Source organism: Mesoplodon densirostris, chromosome 17 (genome assembly GCF_025265405.1).
Source record: "Mesoplodon densirostris isolate mMesDen1 chromosome 17, mMesDen1 primary haplotype, whole genome shotgun sequence".
Lineage (NCBI taxonomy): Eukaryota > Metazoa > Chordata > Mammalia > Artiodactyla > Ziphiidae > Mesoplodon > Mesoplodon densirostris.
This window is the reverse complement of record NC_082677.1, coordinates 8,728,253-8,747,908: the sequence shown is the minus strand read 5'-3', so window position 1 is coordinate 8,747,908 and position 19,656 is coordinate 8,728,253. Positions and strand designations below refer to the sequence as shown.

General features: G+C 37.1%; 1 protein-coding gene across 5 annotated transcripts in view; it reads right to left on the bottom strand.

Moving 5' to 3' along the window:
• Positions 1-2,797: 2,797 nt before the first annotated feature.
• BRCA2 (BRCA2 DNA repair associated) overlaps positions 2,798-19,656 on the bottom strand; it is a 54,838-nt gene continuing 37,979 nt past the window's right edge. For 3 of the 5 annotated variants that reach the window (XM_060080121.1, XM_060080124.1, XM_060080126.1), the window contains 9 exons: positions 17,808-17,963; positions 17,560-17,704; positions 15,401-15,522; positions 12,712-12,910; positions 12,324-12,487; positions 12,097-12,235; positions 6,760-7,004; positions 4,925-5,071; positions 2,798-4,032 (listed from right to left, as the gene is read on the bottom strand). In XM_060080121.1, coding sequence (XP_059936104.1) covers positions 3,391-4,032; positions 4,925-5,071; positions 6,760-7,004; positions 12,097-12,235; positions 12,324-12,487; positions 12,712-12,910; positions 15,401-15,522; positions 17,560-17,704; positions 17,808-17,963 — 1,959 coding nt within the window. In that variant the 3' untranslated portion in view covers positions 2,798-3,390. The remainder of the gene's footprint in view (positions 4,033-4,924; positions 5,072-6,759; positions 7,005-12,096; positions 12,236-12,323; positions 12,488-12,711; positions 12,911-15,400; positions 15,523-17,559; positions 17,705-17,807; positions 17,964-19,656) is intronic. The other 2 variants (XM_060080123.1, XM_060080125.1) reach the window with 2 other exon arrangements.

Here is a 19,656-nt window from a genome sequence, read left to right as displayed (position 1 = left end):
GCAATGTATCATTGTTAGAAGTGTCTGTTAAAATCTTTCTTAATAGCTATACAAGCTGCTTAGGAAAATCAGTATCATTATTTAAAGTCATATCTTGTGTTTTAACTACCACTTTATTGAACAGGGTTAAACCTGAATAACTTTTGGCTGTTGAGCTAACAGTGTAAATAAAACAAGCCTGCCTTTATAAAACACTCATTTTTAAAAGGAATAATTAAGCAGTTTTTAAAATTATGCCTATAAACATGTCTAATCGGTTGGCAGCTCCAAAGTTTTGGGAGTACAAGGAATGAAGCATCCTAGGCTGTAGATTATATGGAGTTACAGAAAAGTCATGCTCGCCTTAAGAGGAGCAATCTCAGTGTTTTATGTGGTATTAAGATGAAGTTCTACCACAACTCTTATAGTGAATTTATGAATCCAAATTAAATCTTAAAAGGTTGGAATCAGATTAATTTGGTGTGAGACCACAGATAAGACCATGTAGGATGTATCCTTTATTTCTTGTTGGCCAACAGCTTCTTTCTAATGTTTTGTGAAGTATTAAGTGTTCTATATAATGGTGCTTTTACAGTTATTAAAAATTATATATGGTATTGCTTTATATGGATTTGTTGTTGAATCTAATTTTTTTTGGTTTAAGAATATAAAAAACTTAATTACAGAAATTCCACAGAATTTTACCATATTGAGAACGAATTTTTCTATATTATAACCTTATTTACCAGTCTTTAATGAATAGGAGACATAAAGGTAAAGACAAAAGCAACCTTATATTTTACTTATTATTATTTGATCTCTACACATTAGAAAGACTATATTACTTTCATATTCCATTTCTAGTACATTGAAATCTAGTGAACATGTTGATGACTATCAGCAATGTGACTAATCTTTTCTTCATTAACATTTTAAAAATTGGTGTCTCCTTTGAGTAGCAAAGTTTGGTCAACAAAACTAAAATTTAGTAAATCTGAATGGATCTAAGGTATAGTTTTGGCTAAATTCTGTGTATCCAAGATCAACACATAATAATCTTCTGATAATAATGATAATCCACATAACAATACCCCTGTTTTCCAGGCCCAGGTGGTCCTGGGTATCCTAGTCAATGTGGTCGCTGCAGAACTAGGTCAATCTGGATGGCTTGACTCATTTAGGAAAGCAGAGGCGAGAAGTGTCAGAGAGCCCAGATGGGAATTCCTTTCCTTGATTCCGTAGGAGCAGTCTAAAGGATCAGATTTCAAGCCCTCCTGTTTTACTTCTCTCTGCTTAGGGTTTCTGGTTCACCTGAGCTGGGCTGCTTTGGAGTAGTCGTCCCAGGTTATAGATCCAGAGCTTTTAAAGAGCTCAGAAGAATAGTTTCCTGGTATATTTGCCTGATTCAAACATAAAAATCATTGATTAAATGCCGCCAACTGTATTTATCCCACCCAGAAGTGATCTATTTTTTTCTTTCAACGCCCATGGCTTCTGATTTATATACTTTTTTGAACATTCAACACTGACTTGTTTTGTGTATTAACATTTGCATCACTCAGAGAGCTGGCATAGTGCTATATATACACAACAGGCTCTCATTAAGTGATTCATTGATTGTTGAATAAGCAACACAAGTTGCTTTCACCACTTACCCCTTATCACGCAGTATACATTGTTGACTTTGTAATCATTAAATTGTCACTTTTGGGGGGATAATATCCACATATACTCAAGCTTCACATTTTGCTTATATAGCTTGGCTATATTATTTACAATTTATGAAAAGGAGTGTATGCATTAGATGTCTCCATAATGGGTAGTCTAAAATGGTAATGAAGAATGAAGGAGGTTATAGCTTAAATTTTTCCAAGAATCAAAAAAAAAAAAAAAAAAAAGAAAAAAGGCTAAATTCCTTAATTCTTTCTTTTCACCTGAGACTCAAGTTTTATTCCCTGTTCTAGAATGGATCACTGGGAAAATGATTAGGATGTGAAGATCAAACTGTTTTATGAACGAAAATCACATTAATAAGACTGGAAGAACACTTAAGTTAGAAAGAATAGTAGAATAGATTATTATGTTAATGATTTTCAGAAGTGAGAAAAATCATCGGTCACAGTTACAGAAGAAAGGAAATGGCTTTTTTTTTTTTTTTTTTTTTTTTTGCGGTATGCGGGCCTCTCACTGTTGTGGCCTCCCCCGTTGCGGAGCACAGGCTCCGGACGCGCAGGCTCCGGACGCGCAGGCTCCGGACGCGCAGGCTCAGCGGCCATGGCTCACGGGCCCAGCCGCTCCGCGGCATATGGGATCCTCCCAGACCGGGGCACGAACCCGTATCCCCTGCATCGGCAGGCGGACTCTCAACCACTTGCGCCACCAGGGAGGCCCAGGAAATGGCTTTTTAAAAGGATTTATTCTTGGCTTTAAAATGTGTTTATTATAAGATTTAAAAACATATTGTATATAAACTTAAGACATATTAAAAGACCTGATTCTCCATGCTATTAGCTTCTAGTTGGAACTGCTTTCTCTTTTTTCTGTATGAAACTTGAAGGAACAAATGAATTGAACGGTTCTCTTCTGCTCTGGTGGTTAGAGAAAACTAGGTTTAAAAGGGACTACCTGCTGAATTCTGTAATAGGGCTAAAAATAAAGCAAGGAGAATCAGTGCCAATTTAAAAGATTTTCTCTTAAGCTGCAGTCCAGACGATCATTTTGTTAAAAAACAGAAACAAAAACAAATTAACACTATGAAATCTGCTTCTGATTTAAAGTATTTGAACTTTTAATAAATAATTTAATTTTACAGATCACATTGGAATCATAAAAGGGAAGTACGTTGAGGGTTCTATTTTTCTTGTAGTTACGCTGACTTAAGGATAAAGAATTGGTCAAAAGAAAACACCACTATAATATCTTACTCATCCCGACTTTTTTGATCAGGATAAAACTGTATTAGAACCAACATGTGCATTAAGGAAAACTGGTTCATAGTGGGTTACCTCTTAAAAACAAACCTAAAATAGGAACTAAACTAAGAGGAATTATATGAGTCAAAAGAACTGCACTTTAGAAACCTAGTTTCTTCTAATTATAAGGACACAATCTAAAAGAAACAGGTATGTTTACTTCGTTTGTAAAATAATACTTATAGTGACCAAATCTAGTCATAAAGATTTAAAGGAGATATTTTTCTTGATTAGTTAATATACAGTCACAGTTTTAAGATATATAATTGAAATAACAGTATACCAGTATAGAAGCAGGCAAAGAGCATTGCTGTGATATACAAGCACAGAAATAAACTTTGAACTTTTTCCTTTTTCTCATTGTGCAAATTCTGATGTAGAGTTCGAAATTGTATATGTTTTACAAACTGGAAAGGTTCTATCAATACCTAATTTATCATCATTTTGGTTTTTGTCGCCTTTGCAGTCTCTTGGATATATTTTTCATTGTACTTGTGTCCTGCATATTAGTCTTCTGTTCTTCAGTCCCGGCTGGGGAATTCCCTTGTTCTTTGATCACAGATGCAGTGTAAGGCCTTTTCAGTCTGAGATAATCTTTTGGACTAGTGGGAGCAGTCCTAGTGGACTCACTGATAGATGTAAGTTGATTTTCTCCTGCTGAACCAGACAAAAGGGCTTGGGTATTTATCAGGGCAAGTTCTTCATCAGCTATTGAATCACCTTCCAAAACAGAGATGTCATTAAATTTTTTAAGTGGAGTCATCTGAGGAGAATTCAATTCTTTTTTCTTCATAGGTGTTTCATATTTGGTGCCACAACTCCGTGGTGGCTGAAACGCCTTCTGTGCAGCTGGAGAAACAAATGTACAAATGGGACTAACAGGTGGAGGTACAGGCAATCTGCTCAAGAAATCCAATGCTCTTCTCTTTTTGCAGTTTTTTGGGTCATCAGTCTCTTTCTCCCCTTTGCAACAAGACTTTGAAGTCATTTGGGCTGCTGCAGGTGTGGAGACAGACTTCCCTTTTAGCTTACAAAGTGATGACGGACTTTGATAATTCATCTCACTACTGGGAGAAGACATCTAATAAAAAAAATTAAGTAGCCTATATAATTATGTCCCAATATATAAAACAAAATCAAATTAGCTTTTCATTAAAAAATATTTAAACACAAATGCCACACACTTTCATTCTCCTAGTGGCTACGATTTCAAGAGGCATTCATATTATTATTATTCCAGAAGGAAATATTTTTGCATAAGAGGATATAAAAATGACATGAAAAGAAAGATGAATATTAAAAGCAAAACAGGAGGTAGGGGACATAACTTATGCTTTAATCTTTTCCTTTTTGTTGTTAACAAGTTAAACAAAGATAAGCATTTAAAAACCATTTTAAGAATACAGACTGCCTGTGTTCCTACTTTTCTAGTTTTGTGACTGGAGGCACATGCTTAACCTCTCCCGCATGTCATAGTTTCCTCATCCGTAAAATGGAGATAATTTTTATCTCAGAGGGTTGTTGTGAGGATTAAATGAGTTAATATACATAACTTAGCAAGTGTTAGCTAAAGAATTAGTCCTTAGCCAGTATTACAGACTTTAGCTTGATTTGCTTTTATTGTGATTTAAAGAGTTAAATCAAATTGAACTTAGAAACAACCCTAATTATATAGAATAGTCCTCCAAGCAAAAAGACACAGGCAAAAAAAGTTTCTTCAATCAAATGTACTTGGAATGCTAAAAATCAAAGCACCTGTTTATAAAATTTGCCCCAAAGAGTGTTACACTCTGGCTTCAATAAACAAGATAAAATTTCCAGATAACCTATACCTACAGGAGGCACTTAACAATTAATGACACTTTCTAATTAAGTTTAATTACATTTTATCATGTTTACTAGGTATACATCAGAATATGTTGTTGCCTCTCTATATAATATTTATAAAATTCCTTAAATTTAGATTAACTTACCAGAAACTTATTTCCTGTACCAAGGACTGTTTGAGCAGTGTGTGGTGCTGAAGTATAGTCTTTAGTCGGGGTGGACCACTTGGGATTATTTGTATTAAGTATACGAATAAGCTTGTTTTCTGCATCATTGCAAAATATATCGATATTCTAAGAAAACAAATTGGAAGAGCTGTTTTGTAAAATGCAACCCTATACATTCATGTTTTCAGAAAAGGTAAATGGTTACCTTTAAAATCAGAAGTAAAAAATGCAGACCAGAAAAAAAGGATGAGACAACCCAAATTTGATAGCAACTGTCAGTTGTTAGAGGGAGAGAAGGAGAGGGGTGTGTGTGTGTGTCAGGGAAATAAAGAAATGTAAGAGAGCTTCCCAACCATCTGGTTTAATCAGCAAGTTATCGTATGATACTGGATTTGGGACTCAAGTCTCAGTTTTATTTACTACCTAACAGCCGTAAATCATCTAACATCTCACAGAGTACTTAGGTTAGGAGTAAAATGAGAACCGCTTCATGTCTGTTCCAAGAATTAACTAAAATAACATTTGGTTATACCACATGAAACTGTTGTTTCAGAAGCCACAAATGGTCAAATACCAGCAATTTGGTTATGGTTTAACCTAATTTCTAAGAGTATTTTGTTAAACTTTAAAATGATACATAAATGACACTCAGTCATCTCTGAACTGCCCTTGAATGGTGTCAGAGAAAATCTGGGATGTAAGCAATAGGTACTCTGCATGGGGGCTAAATGATGAATGTAACCCCCAGTTTAGAAACCAGATAAATCAGGGTGTTATTCTTCACGATGTGCATCAAGTCTAGATAAAACATACAAACTTTCTTTATGTAGCTAGCTACTCTAATGCTTCTAAAATATAATTTTATTTATATGAATTTTGACTGATACACGTTTCAAATATTAAACTACAGAAAGAAGAGGCTTATCTTCTGTAGATTTTTTAAAAGCAATTTATAAAATACAAAATTTTACTGGGAGGCAGCATTGCATAGTAGTTAATAGTTTGGGCTCTGCATTCAGATGGCTTAAGTATGAATCCTGGTTCTACCAGTTTGGCTGTGTGACTTAACTTCTGTTTCTCATCAATGAAATGGGAAAACAGTTCCCTACTTCAGGGGTCCCCAACCCCCCCCCCCCCCCGCCCCGCCACGGACTGGTATTGGTCTGCGGCCTGTTAGGGACCGGGCCACACAGCAGGTGGTGAGTGGCAGGTGAGCCAGCGATCTGCTGCTCCCCATCGCTCGCATTACCACCTGAACCACACACGGGCGCCCCGCCCCCTCCTCCCCCGCCCCCGTCCGTGGAAACATTATCTTCCACGAAACCGGTCCTTGGTGCCAAAAACGTTGGGGACCACTGCCCTACTTCATAGCGTTGGTGGGAGAATTAAATGAGACAGGCTTAGAACAAGGCCAGACACACAGTAAGCACTCAATAAACTTTGTTCTCCTATTTGGTATTACTTCAAATCAAAAACAGGTATAACCTGTATAAAATATTAGATATAGAGTTTAAAATGTAGATTAAACAAAATTTTTTTTCTGGCCATGCCACGCGGCATGCAGGACCTTAAGTTCCCCGACCAGGGATTGAACCTGCACCTCTTCCTAATTCAGTTCTTTTCAAATCATTCTTTTCTCCCTGATAGCTGTCACTCGGCATCTCCTCAGGTTCATGAACAATAGACGTATGATGAAATCTCAACTTACATTATACGTCAACTATCCAATTTTCATAAAAGCTTCCACTTCCTTGACATTTGACTTGAAATAGGAAAATGCCAACATGCATGATAATGCTCAAAGCTAATTTTACCTCAATAGTATTTTTCATTTTGTGGAACGTTTCTCGAAAATGGCCCTCCTTTGGACTGGCAGAAAACATGGAAAAATCTCCAGCAAATAAAGTAGGAATTCCTGATTTGGACTCTGGTCGCCACTGGAGGTTGCTTGCAGCAATTAACATGTGAGGTTTAATAATGTCTTCATTAAGATCTATCCAAAACTTTATTGCCAATAAATTATGGCATTCATCTGACAAATAGACCAAAGGAGCAAGACCTAAAATGGGAAAAACAAAATCCAAAAAGTAGAAAACAAAAAATCGAACTTCATTTATATATGTGTTAGATAAATTTAAAAATACAAGGAACCTCTAAAAATATGGCCATTAATTTTGGTATGCTAATGGTAAAAACAAATCAAAATAACTAAATTTAGAGAAAGCTCAGGATTTCCAAAACCACCTGTTGCTTATGGTGCTAAAATTTCAATGCAATATGACAACACATTCTGTTACAGAGGCCGTGGGGAAGCAGGCTACATTTAAGCTGAATAATGAATAGGGGAAATTCATCAAGATGGGAAGGAAAAGGCCATTCTAAACAAAGTGAATTAATTTTTAAAGGTAGGAATGTTAAATGCTTTAGTGGGTCAAGAATGTGAAACTGTACAGTTTAACTGAGGTATGTGGGTGGTGGTTTAAGGCAGGAGGTTGAAGGTTTTTTCAGGCATCTGAAGGAGTTTTGGTTTCATTTTCTAAGGGCCAGGGAGCCACCAAAGATTTTAAGCTAGGAAACAGCATGATTAGATTTGGGTATTGGAGAACTGGTATTTCAGGCTTAAGGTGGCACTTTGAAACTTTCTGATAGAAATTTCTTTCTCTCATACTTGACATCAAAATAAATAAAAAAAGAAAATGTCCACCAAAAAACATACAAATAAGGAATATCCTGATATAAAATTTTAAAGTTGGTGATGAAGGAAAGAAACAAGATTGTGGATAGAACCAAGCACAGGAGGGCTCAGCTTCTAGCCTCCTTCCCCATCTTGGTGAAATGACACACATTTTAAGAATTCTGTTATCCTTAAATCTGAAGAAAAGCAAATAGAATGGGTATCCTTACTTTTTCCCCTTCTGATCAGAAATAATGAAAATGGCTATGGTGTAAAACAGGTGATCAGGATTGACTGACAGGATAACAGTTGTGTTACGGGTTGAATTGTGTCCTGTAAAAGATGTTGAAGTTCTAACCTGAGAATGTGACCTTATTTGCAAACATAGTATTTGCTGACAAAAATCAAGCTGAGGTCATTTCAGTACATCCTAATCCAATATCCTTATAAAAAGGGGAAATTTGGACACAGACATGCACACAGGGAGAGTGCCATGTGAAGATGAAGGCAGAGACTGGGGTGATTCATCTACAAGCCGAGGAAGGCCAAAGACTGCCAGCAAACCATCAGAAGCTATAAGTGAGGCATTGGACAGATTCTCTCTCACAGCCTTCAGAATGAACCAAACCTGCCAATATCTTGGACTTCAAGCCTTCAGAACTGTGAGACAGTATGTTGTTTAAGCCACCCAGTTTATGGTTCAGCAAATTAATAGGTGAGGTTACTCACTGAGCTAGGGAAAATGATCTAGAACAGAGATAATATCTTCCAGGGATATGGAATATATAGCGGATAGGAACTGAAATACGCAGCCCTCATACAGTAACTAAGGGGAAAATTGGTCTTGAGTACAGCAGAGAAAAAAAGTCAAGAGCTGCAATGTGATGCTGGCAAGTTTCTTTCTCCCATACACCTCATCTCAACACCACAGTCTGCTGTGGGACCATGAGAACTAATCGCATGTCTGTCTCCACAAGAAGCCCAGGCTCCGAGTTCATCCTGCACTCCCTGGTCTCAGTCTCCAGAGAGCTTTGCACATTGCCTCTTTGGACACCATCTCCGACCCCTCCCTTCTTAGCCTCACCTCACTCTCTTTGCTATCAAATACCTTCTGACGGGCCTGACTCAGGCCCTGGCTCTCTTCTCTATCTACTCCCACACACAGCCACCTCATCCAGTCTCATGACTTTAATCATCACCTGTATGTTGATGACTTCCCAACTTATATCTTCAGCCCAGTCCATTCCCTTAGAACTATATCCAGCTGTCAAGTAGAAATCTCTAAGTAGATTAAGCAACTAAAACTTAACTGTCCAAAACTGAGCTCCTGACCTTCCCTGCACACCTATTTTTCTCATGGTCACCCCCCTCAGGAAATGGCAACTCCATCTGTCCAGACCAAAACCTCGGCCCTCACTCCTTGAGTCCTCTCTTCATCCACACTGTCCCTCTACCTTCAAAATACAACCACAGTCTGACAATTTCTGGACACTTCCATTGCTTTTGTTTGCTCCAAACTATTCTCAATTGCCTATATTTCTACAATAGCCTCCAGCTGATTTCCCTGTTTGGAGTCTCACGCCCCCTACAGTCTATTCTCAGTATAGCAGCCTGAGTGATCCTGTGAAAACCTCGTCAGGGGTTGTCAACGCCTCTACTTGAAAACCTTCAGAGAAAAAGTTAGAGTACATGCAAGGACCACGCCATTACCTGGTCCTTCACTCCCTCCTCCCAGCTGTTACTGCTCACTCCCTGGCCTCTACCAATACTTAAAGGAACCAGGGAGGATCCTCCTGTAACATGAGCTTTGTAATTGCCATTCCTCCTGCCTGGAATGTTCCTCCCCCAGATGTCCACATGCCTCTCTCCTCTAGTCCTTCAATTCTCATTCACATGTCAACTTTGCAGTGAGGTCTTTCCTCACTTCCCTATCTAAAGCTACACTCTTCTCCCCTTCCCCCGATCCTACCTGTCACTCCCGACTTAGTTTTTTTCCTTAGCCATACTAAGAAAACTATATGTGTTACTTATTTTGTTTGTGATCTCCCTCCTCGACCATAATGTAAGCTCCGTGAGGGCAGGGATACTTGTCTGTTTTGTTCATTGCTATGTACCTAACATTTAGAACAGTGCCTGGCACATAAGGCGTTCAATAAATACTGATGATTTGAATAAAAGTTACCCACCCTCTATAACAATAATATAACAAGTGGAGTCACCCAAGCATGACCAAGATGAAATAAAATGCTACAAAAACCATGTAGCATATTAACATACTACAGTCAAAGAACACCCCACAAAGCACTAAAACACAACTAAACAAAAACAAGTTAAAGAAAAAGAGGAAAAGAGCATAGCAAAAGACAAAGAGCACATCCCATAAAGTAAAAACTAGAAGAACAGAAGAAAATTTCTGAAGTCCTCAAAATTGATTCATGCTGTTGAACTTAATAGGAACATATACTCAATAAAATAAAAGCTTGCGTATGAATATGGGATGAAAAATAGCCCAGCAAGATAAAAAGGAGACTGCAAGACCAGAGAAATAAACTGAGGACACCAGTATACTATCATAATGGGACAAATGCATGCATTACAAATAGCAAGGAATAAAACATATCAATATATTGCAGAAAGTAAAATTACTGACATAAAGGCTGGATATAATCATGGTGAATGAAGCATAATCCAACATAAGACTAACTGCTGTCCTTGAAGTAGAAATCCCAATAAATGAAATAGCAGATTTATTCAAAGATGTTAACAGAATTTCTCTGATACAAAGAAAGCACTGAATCTGCTGATTAAAAGGGCATCTGTGTTCCAGGAGAACTGTATACAGACTGCTTATACTAAGATACAGCTTAACTTTTGGACTTAAAAACTTATTCTTCAGACATCTAGACATAAAGACAATCACCTAAATGGGGGAAAAATTAGGCCAGTCCCAGACTGTTCAATGTCAAAAGAGCAATTTCTACAAAGTTCTGAGGGAAGAAAGAAGCAAGAACCCATATTATTATGCCTGCCAAAATACAGTCTCAGAATTAGAGCAACAGGTTCACATTTCAAACATATAAGGAACTCATGGAATATGGCACATTTTAAACCTTCTTGAAGAAAACATTGACAATAAACCTTAGCCAAAGAACTGAGGAAGGGAGAAACTGTGACAGGGCAGTTGATAAATAAGAAATCCACTGACCTGAGACCCTACCCTGAACCAGACACTGTTTTAAGAGCTGAGGATACAGCAGTAGCAAAGTGTCTGCCCTTAGAGAGCTAACATTCCAGAAGAGGGAGACAAAAAAACCCATAAATATGTATTGTTAGTGCTAGTGGGTGCTATGGAGAAAAATAAAGCAGAGTAAAGGGGTAAAAGTGCTAGGCTGGGAGCAGAGAAAGTACATCTCTTTTACAAAGGGTGCTCAGGGAAAGGCTGCTTACGAGGTTGCATTTGACCAGAGACTTTAAGGAGCCAAGGGGGCCAGCTATGTGGCCGCCTGGGGAAAAGGGTTTCTGGGAGAGGCAGCAGTGAGTGGAAAGGCTCTGTGATGAAAGTGGGCTCAAGAATAGCAAGGAAGTGCAGTGGTTAAGAATTCGTATGCCAATGCAGGGGACACGGGTTCGAGCCCTGGTCCGGGAAGATCCCACATGCCGTGGAGCAACTAAGCCTGTGTGCCACAACTACTGAGCCTGTGCTCTAGAGCCCGTGAGCCACAACTACTGAAGCCAGCATGCCTAGAGCCCGTGCTCTGCAACAAGAGAAGCCACCGCAATAACAAGCCGGTGCACCGCAACGAAGAGTGGCCCCCACTCACCGCAACTAGAGAAAGCCCGTGCACAGCAACGAAAACCCAACACAGCCCCCCAAAAAAAAAAAAAGAATATCTAGGAAGGTGTCAACACAGCTGAAGGGGGATGAGGGACAGCGTTCTGGGAGGTGAGAGTGGTGAAATCAAGTGCTGAGGGGGCCTGGCACAAAATAATCAATACATGGAAGGCTTTTGTGCTTAAGTTGAGACATAGTTGGGCCTTTACACTTGCTTTCAGATAAAATCTATGGAACAAGGTATGGAAGGAGGAATGAGCAATGTCATACTGAAGGAATAAAATATAAATGAACTTGGCTAAGATGTTGGAGAGTGGTAAAGACTGAAGTAGGAGGTGAAGGCTTGATAGCTCAGTGAACTGCAGAAGATTATGATTATTTGTCTAGTAATCACTAATATGAAAAACATTTTCTAGCAATTTCTTTAAAATTAAGTAGCACAGAATGGGATGTAAGTTGTTTCCTTGTAATATTGTAGATTTGCTTTTCATTAAGAATCGAGGTTTAAAAAGCCTACTTTCAAATCACTAGTTACCAAACTTGCCTATTAGTAGCTCCAATGAGTCATAAGGAAGACAAATTTTAAAATATAATGTTTTTCAAAAGCATCAATAAAAAGCTACCATTAAATACACTGTGTATTACCTATTTTTTTCACAACAGAAACTACAAATCCTATTAGGTCCACCTCAGAACAAGGTGGCTGGAAGTCTGGATCCAATAATTTGTTGAAGTGAAGCGGCTCCCTTGGCTGATAAACTTGTAATAGTAGTTCATCTGAAGCCTACAAGAAAAAAAAAATCAGTATATGTAGATTCAATAAACAAATATACATCTATCAAAATTGAAAAATCATGATGAAAAGTTTATACCGGTAGTTGTTGATACTGCGTTTTTTTTGTTGCTGTTAACTGTATGTTAGCTCTTTCGGATTTACTTTTAGATTTTGATGCTGCAAGATGATAGATTCTGTATCTCTTTCCCTCTGTTAAGAGAGAATATAAATCTGATGATGGACGCCAGATACTCAACACAACTAGAGAAAGAGGAAAAAGACACAATATAAGAAATTATAATCATTGAGTCTTGTTTAAAAATAAATACTGAGGACAATAAAGATCTAAGGGTTATATTATCTTTTGTGGGTACTGGTAGCCCATTTTTGCTCCTCTTAACATTTTACCTACCATTTGAAATAGTTTTATTAATAATAATTTTTTAAACTTAAAATTGATAAAAACAAAAACTTTACATACTGACCTGAATCTTTTTCCTTTCTCTTACAGCTCATGATACGCAGCTTCCACACAGGTGTAACGTCTCTTGGTAAAATCTGTTCCCCTTGCTCAGCAGACTCCATAGCCTTCCTGAGTTCCACATGGATCTGGGCTTGCTTCTTATCATTTAACGTCTGTCTGTGATTATTCAAGGCTCTTAACTGCTCTTCACTAAAATAGCCCTGTGGCCATTTAGTACATTGAGGCAGATGATTTTGGAATAAAAAGCAAACAAAACAGAAACAAACCACCTCATCTATTGCAAATGAATCTCTTTAAATGGGGGTCAAAATACAACAGAATTTAGTTCACTTTAAGGATGTGACAATATAAAAATTGAGATTAATGTACTCAGCTTATCACATAACAAATATTTTCAAGTGACAAACAGTTTACTAATCTTTGTGACAAGTTTACCTAGGGCGGGGCTTCCCTGGTGGCACAGTGGTTAAGAATCAGCCTGCCAAGGCAGGGGACACGGGTTTGATCCCTGGTCCGGGAAGATCCCACATGCCGCAGAGCAGCTAAGCCCGTGCACCACAACTACTGAGCCTGTGCTCTAGAACCCATGAGCCACAACTACTGAGCCTGTGTGCCACAATTCCTGAAGCCCTCATGCCTAGAGCCCACGCTCCGCAATAAGAAGCCCACGCACCGCAACGAAAACCCAACGCAGCCATAAATGAATGAATGAATGAATGAATAAATAAATAAGAAAAATTTACCTAGGGCCGAAACAACCCTTACTTATACTCTAATAATCATAATCATCAACACTGACATTATAAATGGTTAACATCTGAATGCCTATTATATTTGAGAAATACATCTGTGTGGGTAATGTATTAATTCATTTAATCACTACAATAATCCTATGAGGTAGGTACTATTCCTGTTTCCATGTGGTAGATGATGAAACTGAGGTACAGACAGAATAAATAATTTACAGAGGCATATAGGCAGGGGTTGGCTCAAGGGGATTCATTCTTATCCCCCTGTAGTATAATTTCATTAACTCTCTGGAAGAGTAGATCCAATTTTAAACAAATATGTACTACAAGCACTTATCTCTGCCTCTACATTTCTCTCCCAATCATTTAGCAAATTGGTGTTTGAACCTCCTGGGAACCTCACCCAGTATTAAAAAAAAAAAAAATCAACCAAAAATAAAAGAAATAGAAATCCTGACATATAACCTACTAGACTGCTGCTGACTTACCCATGTTAATACCCTAATCTATACTGAGAAGGGAGATTATGAAATCCCTGTGCCCTACAAAGGTCTTCCTAAAAAGGCAGTGTTTAGGTTAAACATGAATTAAAAAAACAATATGTGATTTCAGAAGTCCCACAATACTAAACATTGTCACTGAAAACAAGTCCTCTTAACAGGGTATTTTAGAAATTGATGGCAATTTTTCCCTCTGAGAATGATAATGATACCTTTCAGTGACTCTCATAGAATCACATAAACTTAGAACCTTAGAGATAAGCTACTCTCAGGCTTTCCCCTGGCAGACGGCAGAGAGGAGGTCTGAGAGAGAAATCACCTGTCCAGCTACACAGGGGCAGAGCCAGGTCTGGAACTTAGTCCTCCAACTCTCATTCTGCCCCCTTTCTCCTTATAAGTAAATTTTATAGAAGGAAACCAGAATAATATTTTGTTAAATTTTATGGATGAAATTTAAACTATCTTCATAAGCTTCAACAAACATAAAGACATAGAGGCAAATAATTTCTCAGGAGAGCATAATAAAGCCTTACAGACTGTAGCAAGTATACTCACAGGCTTGAAAATCAGACTCACGTCCCACAGGGAGAATGTGAGTTGTAACATTTGGGAATATAAGGGAATTCTGTTCAGAATAGCACTGCTCACTCTCCGAGTAGAGTATTGTTTATTTTGAGGTCCCATTATTTAAGAAAGTTAAGGTTATATACAACATTTATTGTCATTAAATAAATGAGATTAATCAATAAACTGTTTTCCTAAAATTTCCCCTCTCCTCCCTATTTAGCAAACTAATCCTAGAATTTGCATTAATTAGATACCCAGGTGTCTAAAAATTTAGGGAGTAGCCTACCTTAATGTAAGAAATGATATTCTAATAGTAACATTTACACAGAATTTTGTAACAGTACACTTTACATACATTATCCAATTTGATCCTAAAACAACATCTTTTGTGCCCATTTGATAGCTCTTTTATATCCAGTTTGCTTAGCTAATCAATGGTTGAGCCATGATCTAAAGCCTATGCTATTTGTAACACAATTTCGTGCTTCTGGAAGTTTTCCACCTAAGTATCCTTAAGGTAGAGGATTATGAAATAAACTCTAGGTAGGATCTGAGAAAGAGCTGAGAACATGGAAACTGAGACAGTGCTCTGAAGGTACTTGTTTTACCTTAAAAATAAGCAAGTTTTGCCTGCATTTTAAACCATATTTAATATATAAATTATTTAACCCTCTCCTCCTCTATTTGGTACAGAAGTAGAAATGTAGCACCCTGGTTTGGTACATCACTGAGGACCCCATCACTGAGGTACACATCCCTTGAAGAAACACAGCATTTCAACACAGTGCTTCCTGTAATGGCCAGATGAGTGACTATAGCTTTCCACCTTGAAGGATGAAGATTAGCCTCACTGTAGGCCAGCTTACTCTCTCACCTCAAGGTAACTTGGGTCTGGTGAATCCTTCACAGCTTCATAAAGTTCTGCACCATCTTGCAGAGCACGGACTTGCTGTCTTGTTAGTGCACGTGATGGTATACATCGTTCTGTTATATTTTCTAGGAAAAAAGCAACACTAATTAGCTAAACTATAAATTTAAGAACACTGAAAACTAGAGAACTCAACAAAAAAAACACCCAAAGAAGGAAGGTTAAAAATAAACCCCTTATCTGCTAAAAGTTCTCCAGGAAAATTTGAAACTAGTGTATTCATGGTTTAATAAGTTCTCATACAACGAGTTTACTTCATTAGAGCAATTTGTAAATTTCATAATTTACATGAAATTTACATGATTTACATGAAAGTGATTTCATGTAAGTAAATGATTTCATGATTCACTTAATTAAGAGCTAGTGATAATTTTAAGCAAATCAAATATTGAGTCCCATTTTCCTGCAGATTTATTTAGAACATGAAGTTAAACAATAAAGAAAATCATGAGATCCACCTCCTAGAGTAATGGAAATAGAAACAAATGGGACCTAATGAAACTTAAAACCTTTTGCAAAACAAAGGAAACTACAATCAAGACGAAAAGACAACCCTCAGAATGGGAGAAAATATTTGCAAACAAATCAATGGACAAAGGATTAATCTCCAAAATATATAAACAGCTCATGCAGCTCAATATTAAAAAAATAAACAACCCAATCAAAAACTGGGCAGAAGACCTAAATAGACATTTCTCCAAAGAAGACATACAGATGGCCAAGAAGCACATGAAAAGCTGCTCAACATCACTAATTATTAGAGAAATGCAGATCAAAAACCACAATGAGGTATCACCTCACACCAGTTAGAATGGGCATCATCAGAATATCTACAAACAACAAATGCTGGAGAGGGTGTGGAGAAAAGGGAACCCTCTTGCACTGTTGGTGGGAATGTAAACTCATATAGCCACTATGGAGAACAGTATGGAGGTTCCTTAAAAAACTAAAAATAGAACTACCATGCAACCCAGCAATCCCATTACTGGGCATATACCCAGAGAAAACCATAATTCAAAAAGACACATGCACCCCAATGTTCACTGCAGTACTATTTACAATAGCCAGGTCATGGAAGCAACCTAAATGCCCATCGACAGATGAATGGATAAAGAAGATGTGGCACATATATACAATGGAATATTACTCAGCCATAAAAAGGAACGAAATTGGGTCATTTGTAGAGACGTGGATGGATCTAGAGACTTTCATACAGAGTGAAGCAAGTCAGAAAGAGAAAAACAAATATCGTATATTAACGCATATATGTGGAACCTAGAAAAATGGTACAGATGAACCGGTTTGCAGGGTAGAAATTGAGACACAGATGTAGAGAACAAACGTATGGACACCAAGGGGGGAAAGCGATGGGGTGGTGGTGGTGGTGTGATGAATCGGGAGATTGGGATTGACATGTATACACTGATGTGTATAAAACTGATGACTAATAAGGACCTGCTGTATAAAAAATAAAATTAAATTAAAAAAAATCATGAAGAAATGCAGAACATAAAATTTTCTGCAATAAAAAAAGGTAGATAAAAAAAGTAAAATTTCAGGTCCTTTAAGCATAAAACACTTATGATTTTTATTATTCAAATTGATGCCACAGGGAAAATAAGCTCTAGTTCCAGGTATAAAAACATAAAGATCAACAACTACAACAGCAAAGATGCAAGTTCTATAATGTAGATAAGGACACAGAGGAAAGAGAATGACAAACGGCTTGAGGAGAATAATTTGATAGCTCTTTCCCTTGTTGCTTTTTTTCCTCTAATACCAAAAATCGATGCTACAAATACTTTAGTACTAAAGCTTATGGGCCAGTTTAATTAAGACTTCTGAAAAGTGCTGTAGGTATGTAATGTTTAATTGCCTAAGACAATTTGTGAGGATCTAAAAAAGCTCACTATGTTGAATAAAGATGTTTTGGGGCCAATTCAATGCTTATCTTTTTACCTATGTAATATCTATTTTTTCAAATCAGAAAAAATTCAAATTCAGAATTAGAAAAAAAAATCTATTACTCAATATAAAGACAATTCACCCAGTTAGAAGCCTCTAAAACTCTGAAAAAAAGATCTTGTAAGTACAACTCATTTTACCTTCATGCTCTTCAAATTCTGCTTGAATTTTAGTGAATAGGACTTCCAGTTTCTTTTGTTGGGCTTCTGCATATTTTGTTGCTTCCTTTTCTTCTTCTCTTTCATTGCGAAATATGTATAATCCAGATGATGTCTTCTCCATCCACTGTAATAATGTGTCAAACAGAAATACAGGGTAGGGAGCAATCATTCAAATTAATTGTCTCTAAAGAAAGAAATACAGAGTAAGTTTCAAGAATACATCATACCTGTATAGGGTATGCTCTTTGAATAATTATATCAATACAACCAACATTTCCTCCATCGCTGAAAAGTGATGACAAGGGAAGAGGAAAAGGTCTAGGATTGGAAAAGAATCCGAGTTTGGCATACCAGCAAGCAGGCCGAGTGCTGTTAGCAGAAATCTGGACAAATTAATAAATCGATTTATAAGTTAAATATATACCTATATTCAATTCTATTTCAGATTTTATAATAATTTTCCTTCTTTTACGGCTGACACCAAATCACCTCATTGTGAAATTTCAGAATGAGGGAGACAATCTTAAAAACGTCTTAAGAACAGATCACATAGTAAAGGACTGGGAATAAGACCAGCACTGAACTTAACAGAAACTATACCAGAAGCAAGAAGGTAATAGAGGAAATGTCTTCAAAATTCTGAAGGAATTATAATATTTCAACCTCAAATTCTATATTCAGCCAACCTTGTAAAAATATAAGAAAAAAACAGCATGTTTCCTTTCTCAAGAAGCCTCTGGTGGTTGTGTGCCCTTAAAGCTAGGGAATACATCTAGAAAGGTATGGAATCCAGAGTATAGGGCTTCTAACATAGAAAGAGGTGAAAATAATTTCAAGAATAACTGTGCAGCATACATAGAAGATAACCACTTCAGAACTGAGCAGGAACATGGAGAGATCCAAGGAATCTCCAAGAAAAAGAAATGGAACTGATAAAGGTATTTTAACCTAGACAATTTTTATATGGCTCCTGTGTGGGAATGAGTTGGTAATAAGGATAAAGAAAATTAAGAAAAACAAAAAAGACAAGACAGTTAATAACTCCAGGGAAAGCAGTAAGTTGTAAAGAAAGGAAATGTAATCATGGTGCACTGTATGCTGAGTTGCAAAAAATATTTTTCATAGTCATTATAATATAAACATTGAATACTGACTTCACTCCTCATCTTTCATAGCAGGAAGCTAACAGTTAATGTCTAAACTGAAGGTGAAAAGAAGACCTAACAGTATCAGCAAAAGAAACAGCCAAAGGGATTGGAAGTGGCTGCCTTTGGGGAGCATGAAGGGGGGTTAGGCAGGGTTGCATCAGTGACTGCTTTTGTGGAGGGGGTGCTATATACCTTATTTTACTTGAGTTTTGAAATTATGCACATATACTGATTTGATAAAAACAAAACAAAAATTGAAAGCCAGTGCAACTTTGATATTCCAAGCAACATAAAACAAAAGCCTGTTTCAGCTTGACTAAAAGCAACCCAAGTTAATGACAAATTATCTCTTTAACTTAAAAATGATTGATTTATTAAAATGCTTTCCTGAATCACAGTGATCCAGAATACAACAGAAGTAAATTCTTTACAAGGTTACCCCAAAAGTGAATCTGAATGTGCAACATTAGCAGTCATTTCTGATAGCAATATTACAGACTATTCAACATGACAAAGTCCTGTTATCTAGGTTTAAATCTACATACAGATGAAAGGTGTACTTTAGTCTTCTATATCCAAGAATCACTGAAGTCTAATGTTCTAATCATACTGGGACAGAGATTTGGCCAAGTAATCACCGTGGAAGCAGAGCAATACTATGAGAACAACGTGAGGGCTATAGGTACCAAAATGAAACATCCGGTGCAAATTTACTCCTGCTCTTTAACTGCAACTGCATTATTTTAGCTCAGTAAATATCTCTGGCTTTCCAAAAACACAAATATTTAACTATCTGAGAAATATGCCACTTAAACTAATAACAGTATCAGTACATTTTCAAGAAACGAAGCATCCTTAATAGGCATAAGTAAATTTAAAAATTTAAATGTAAACTCTCTCTAGAATTTAACTGAATCAGTGACTGATT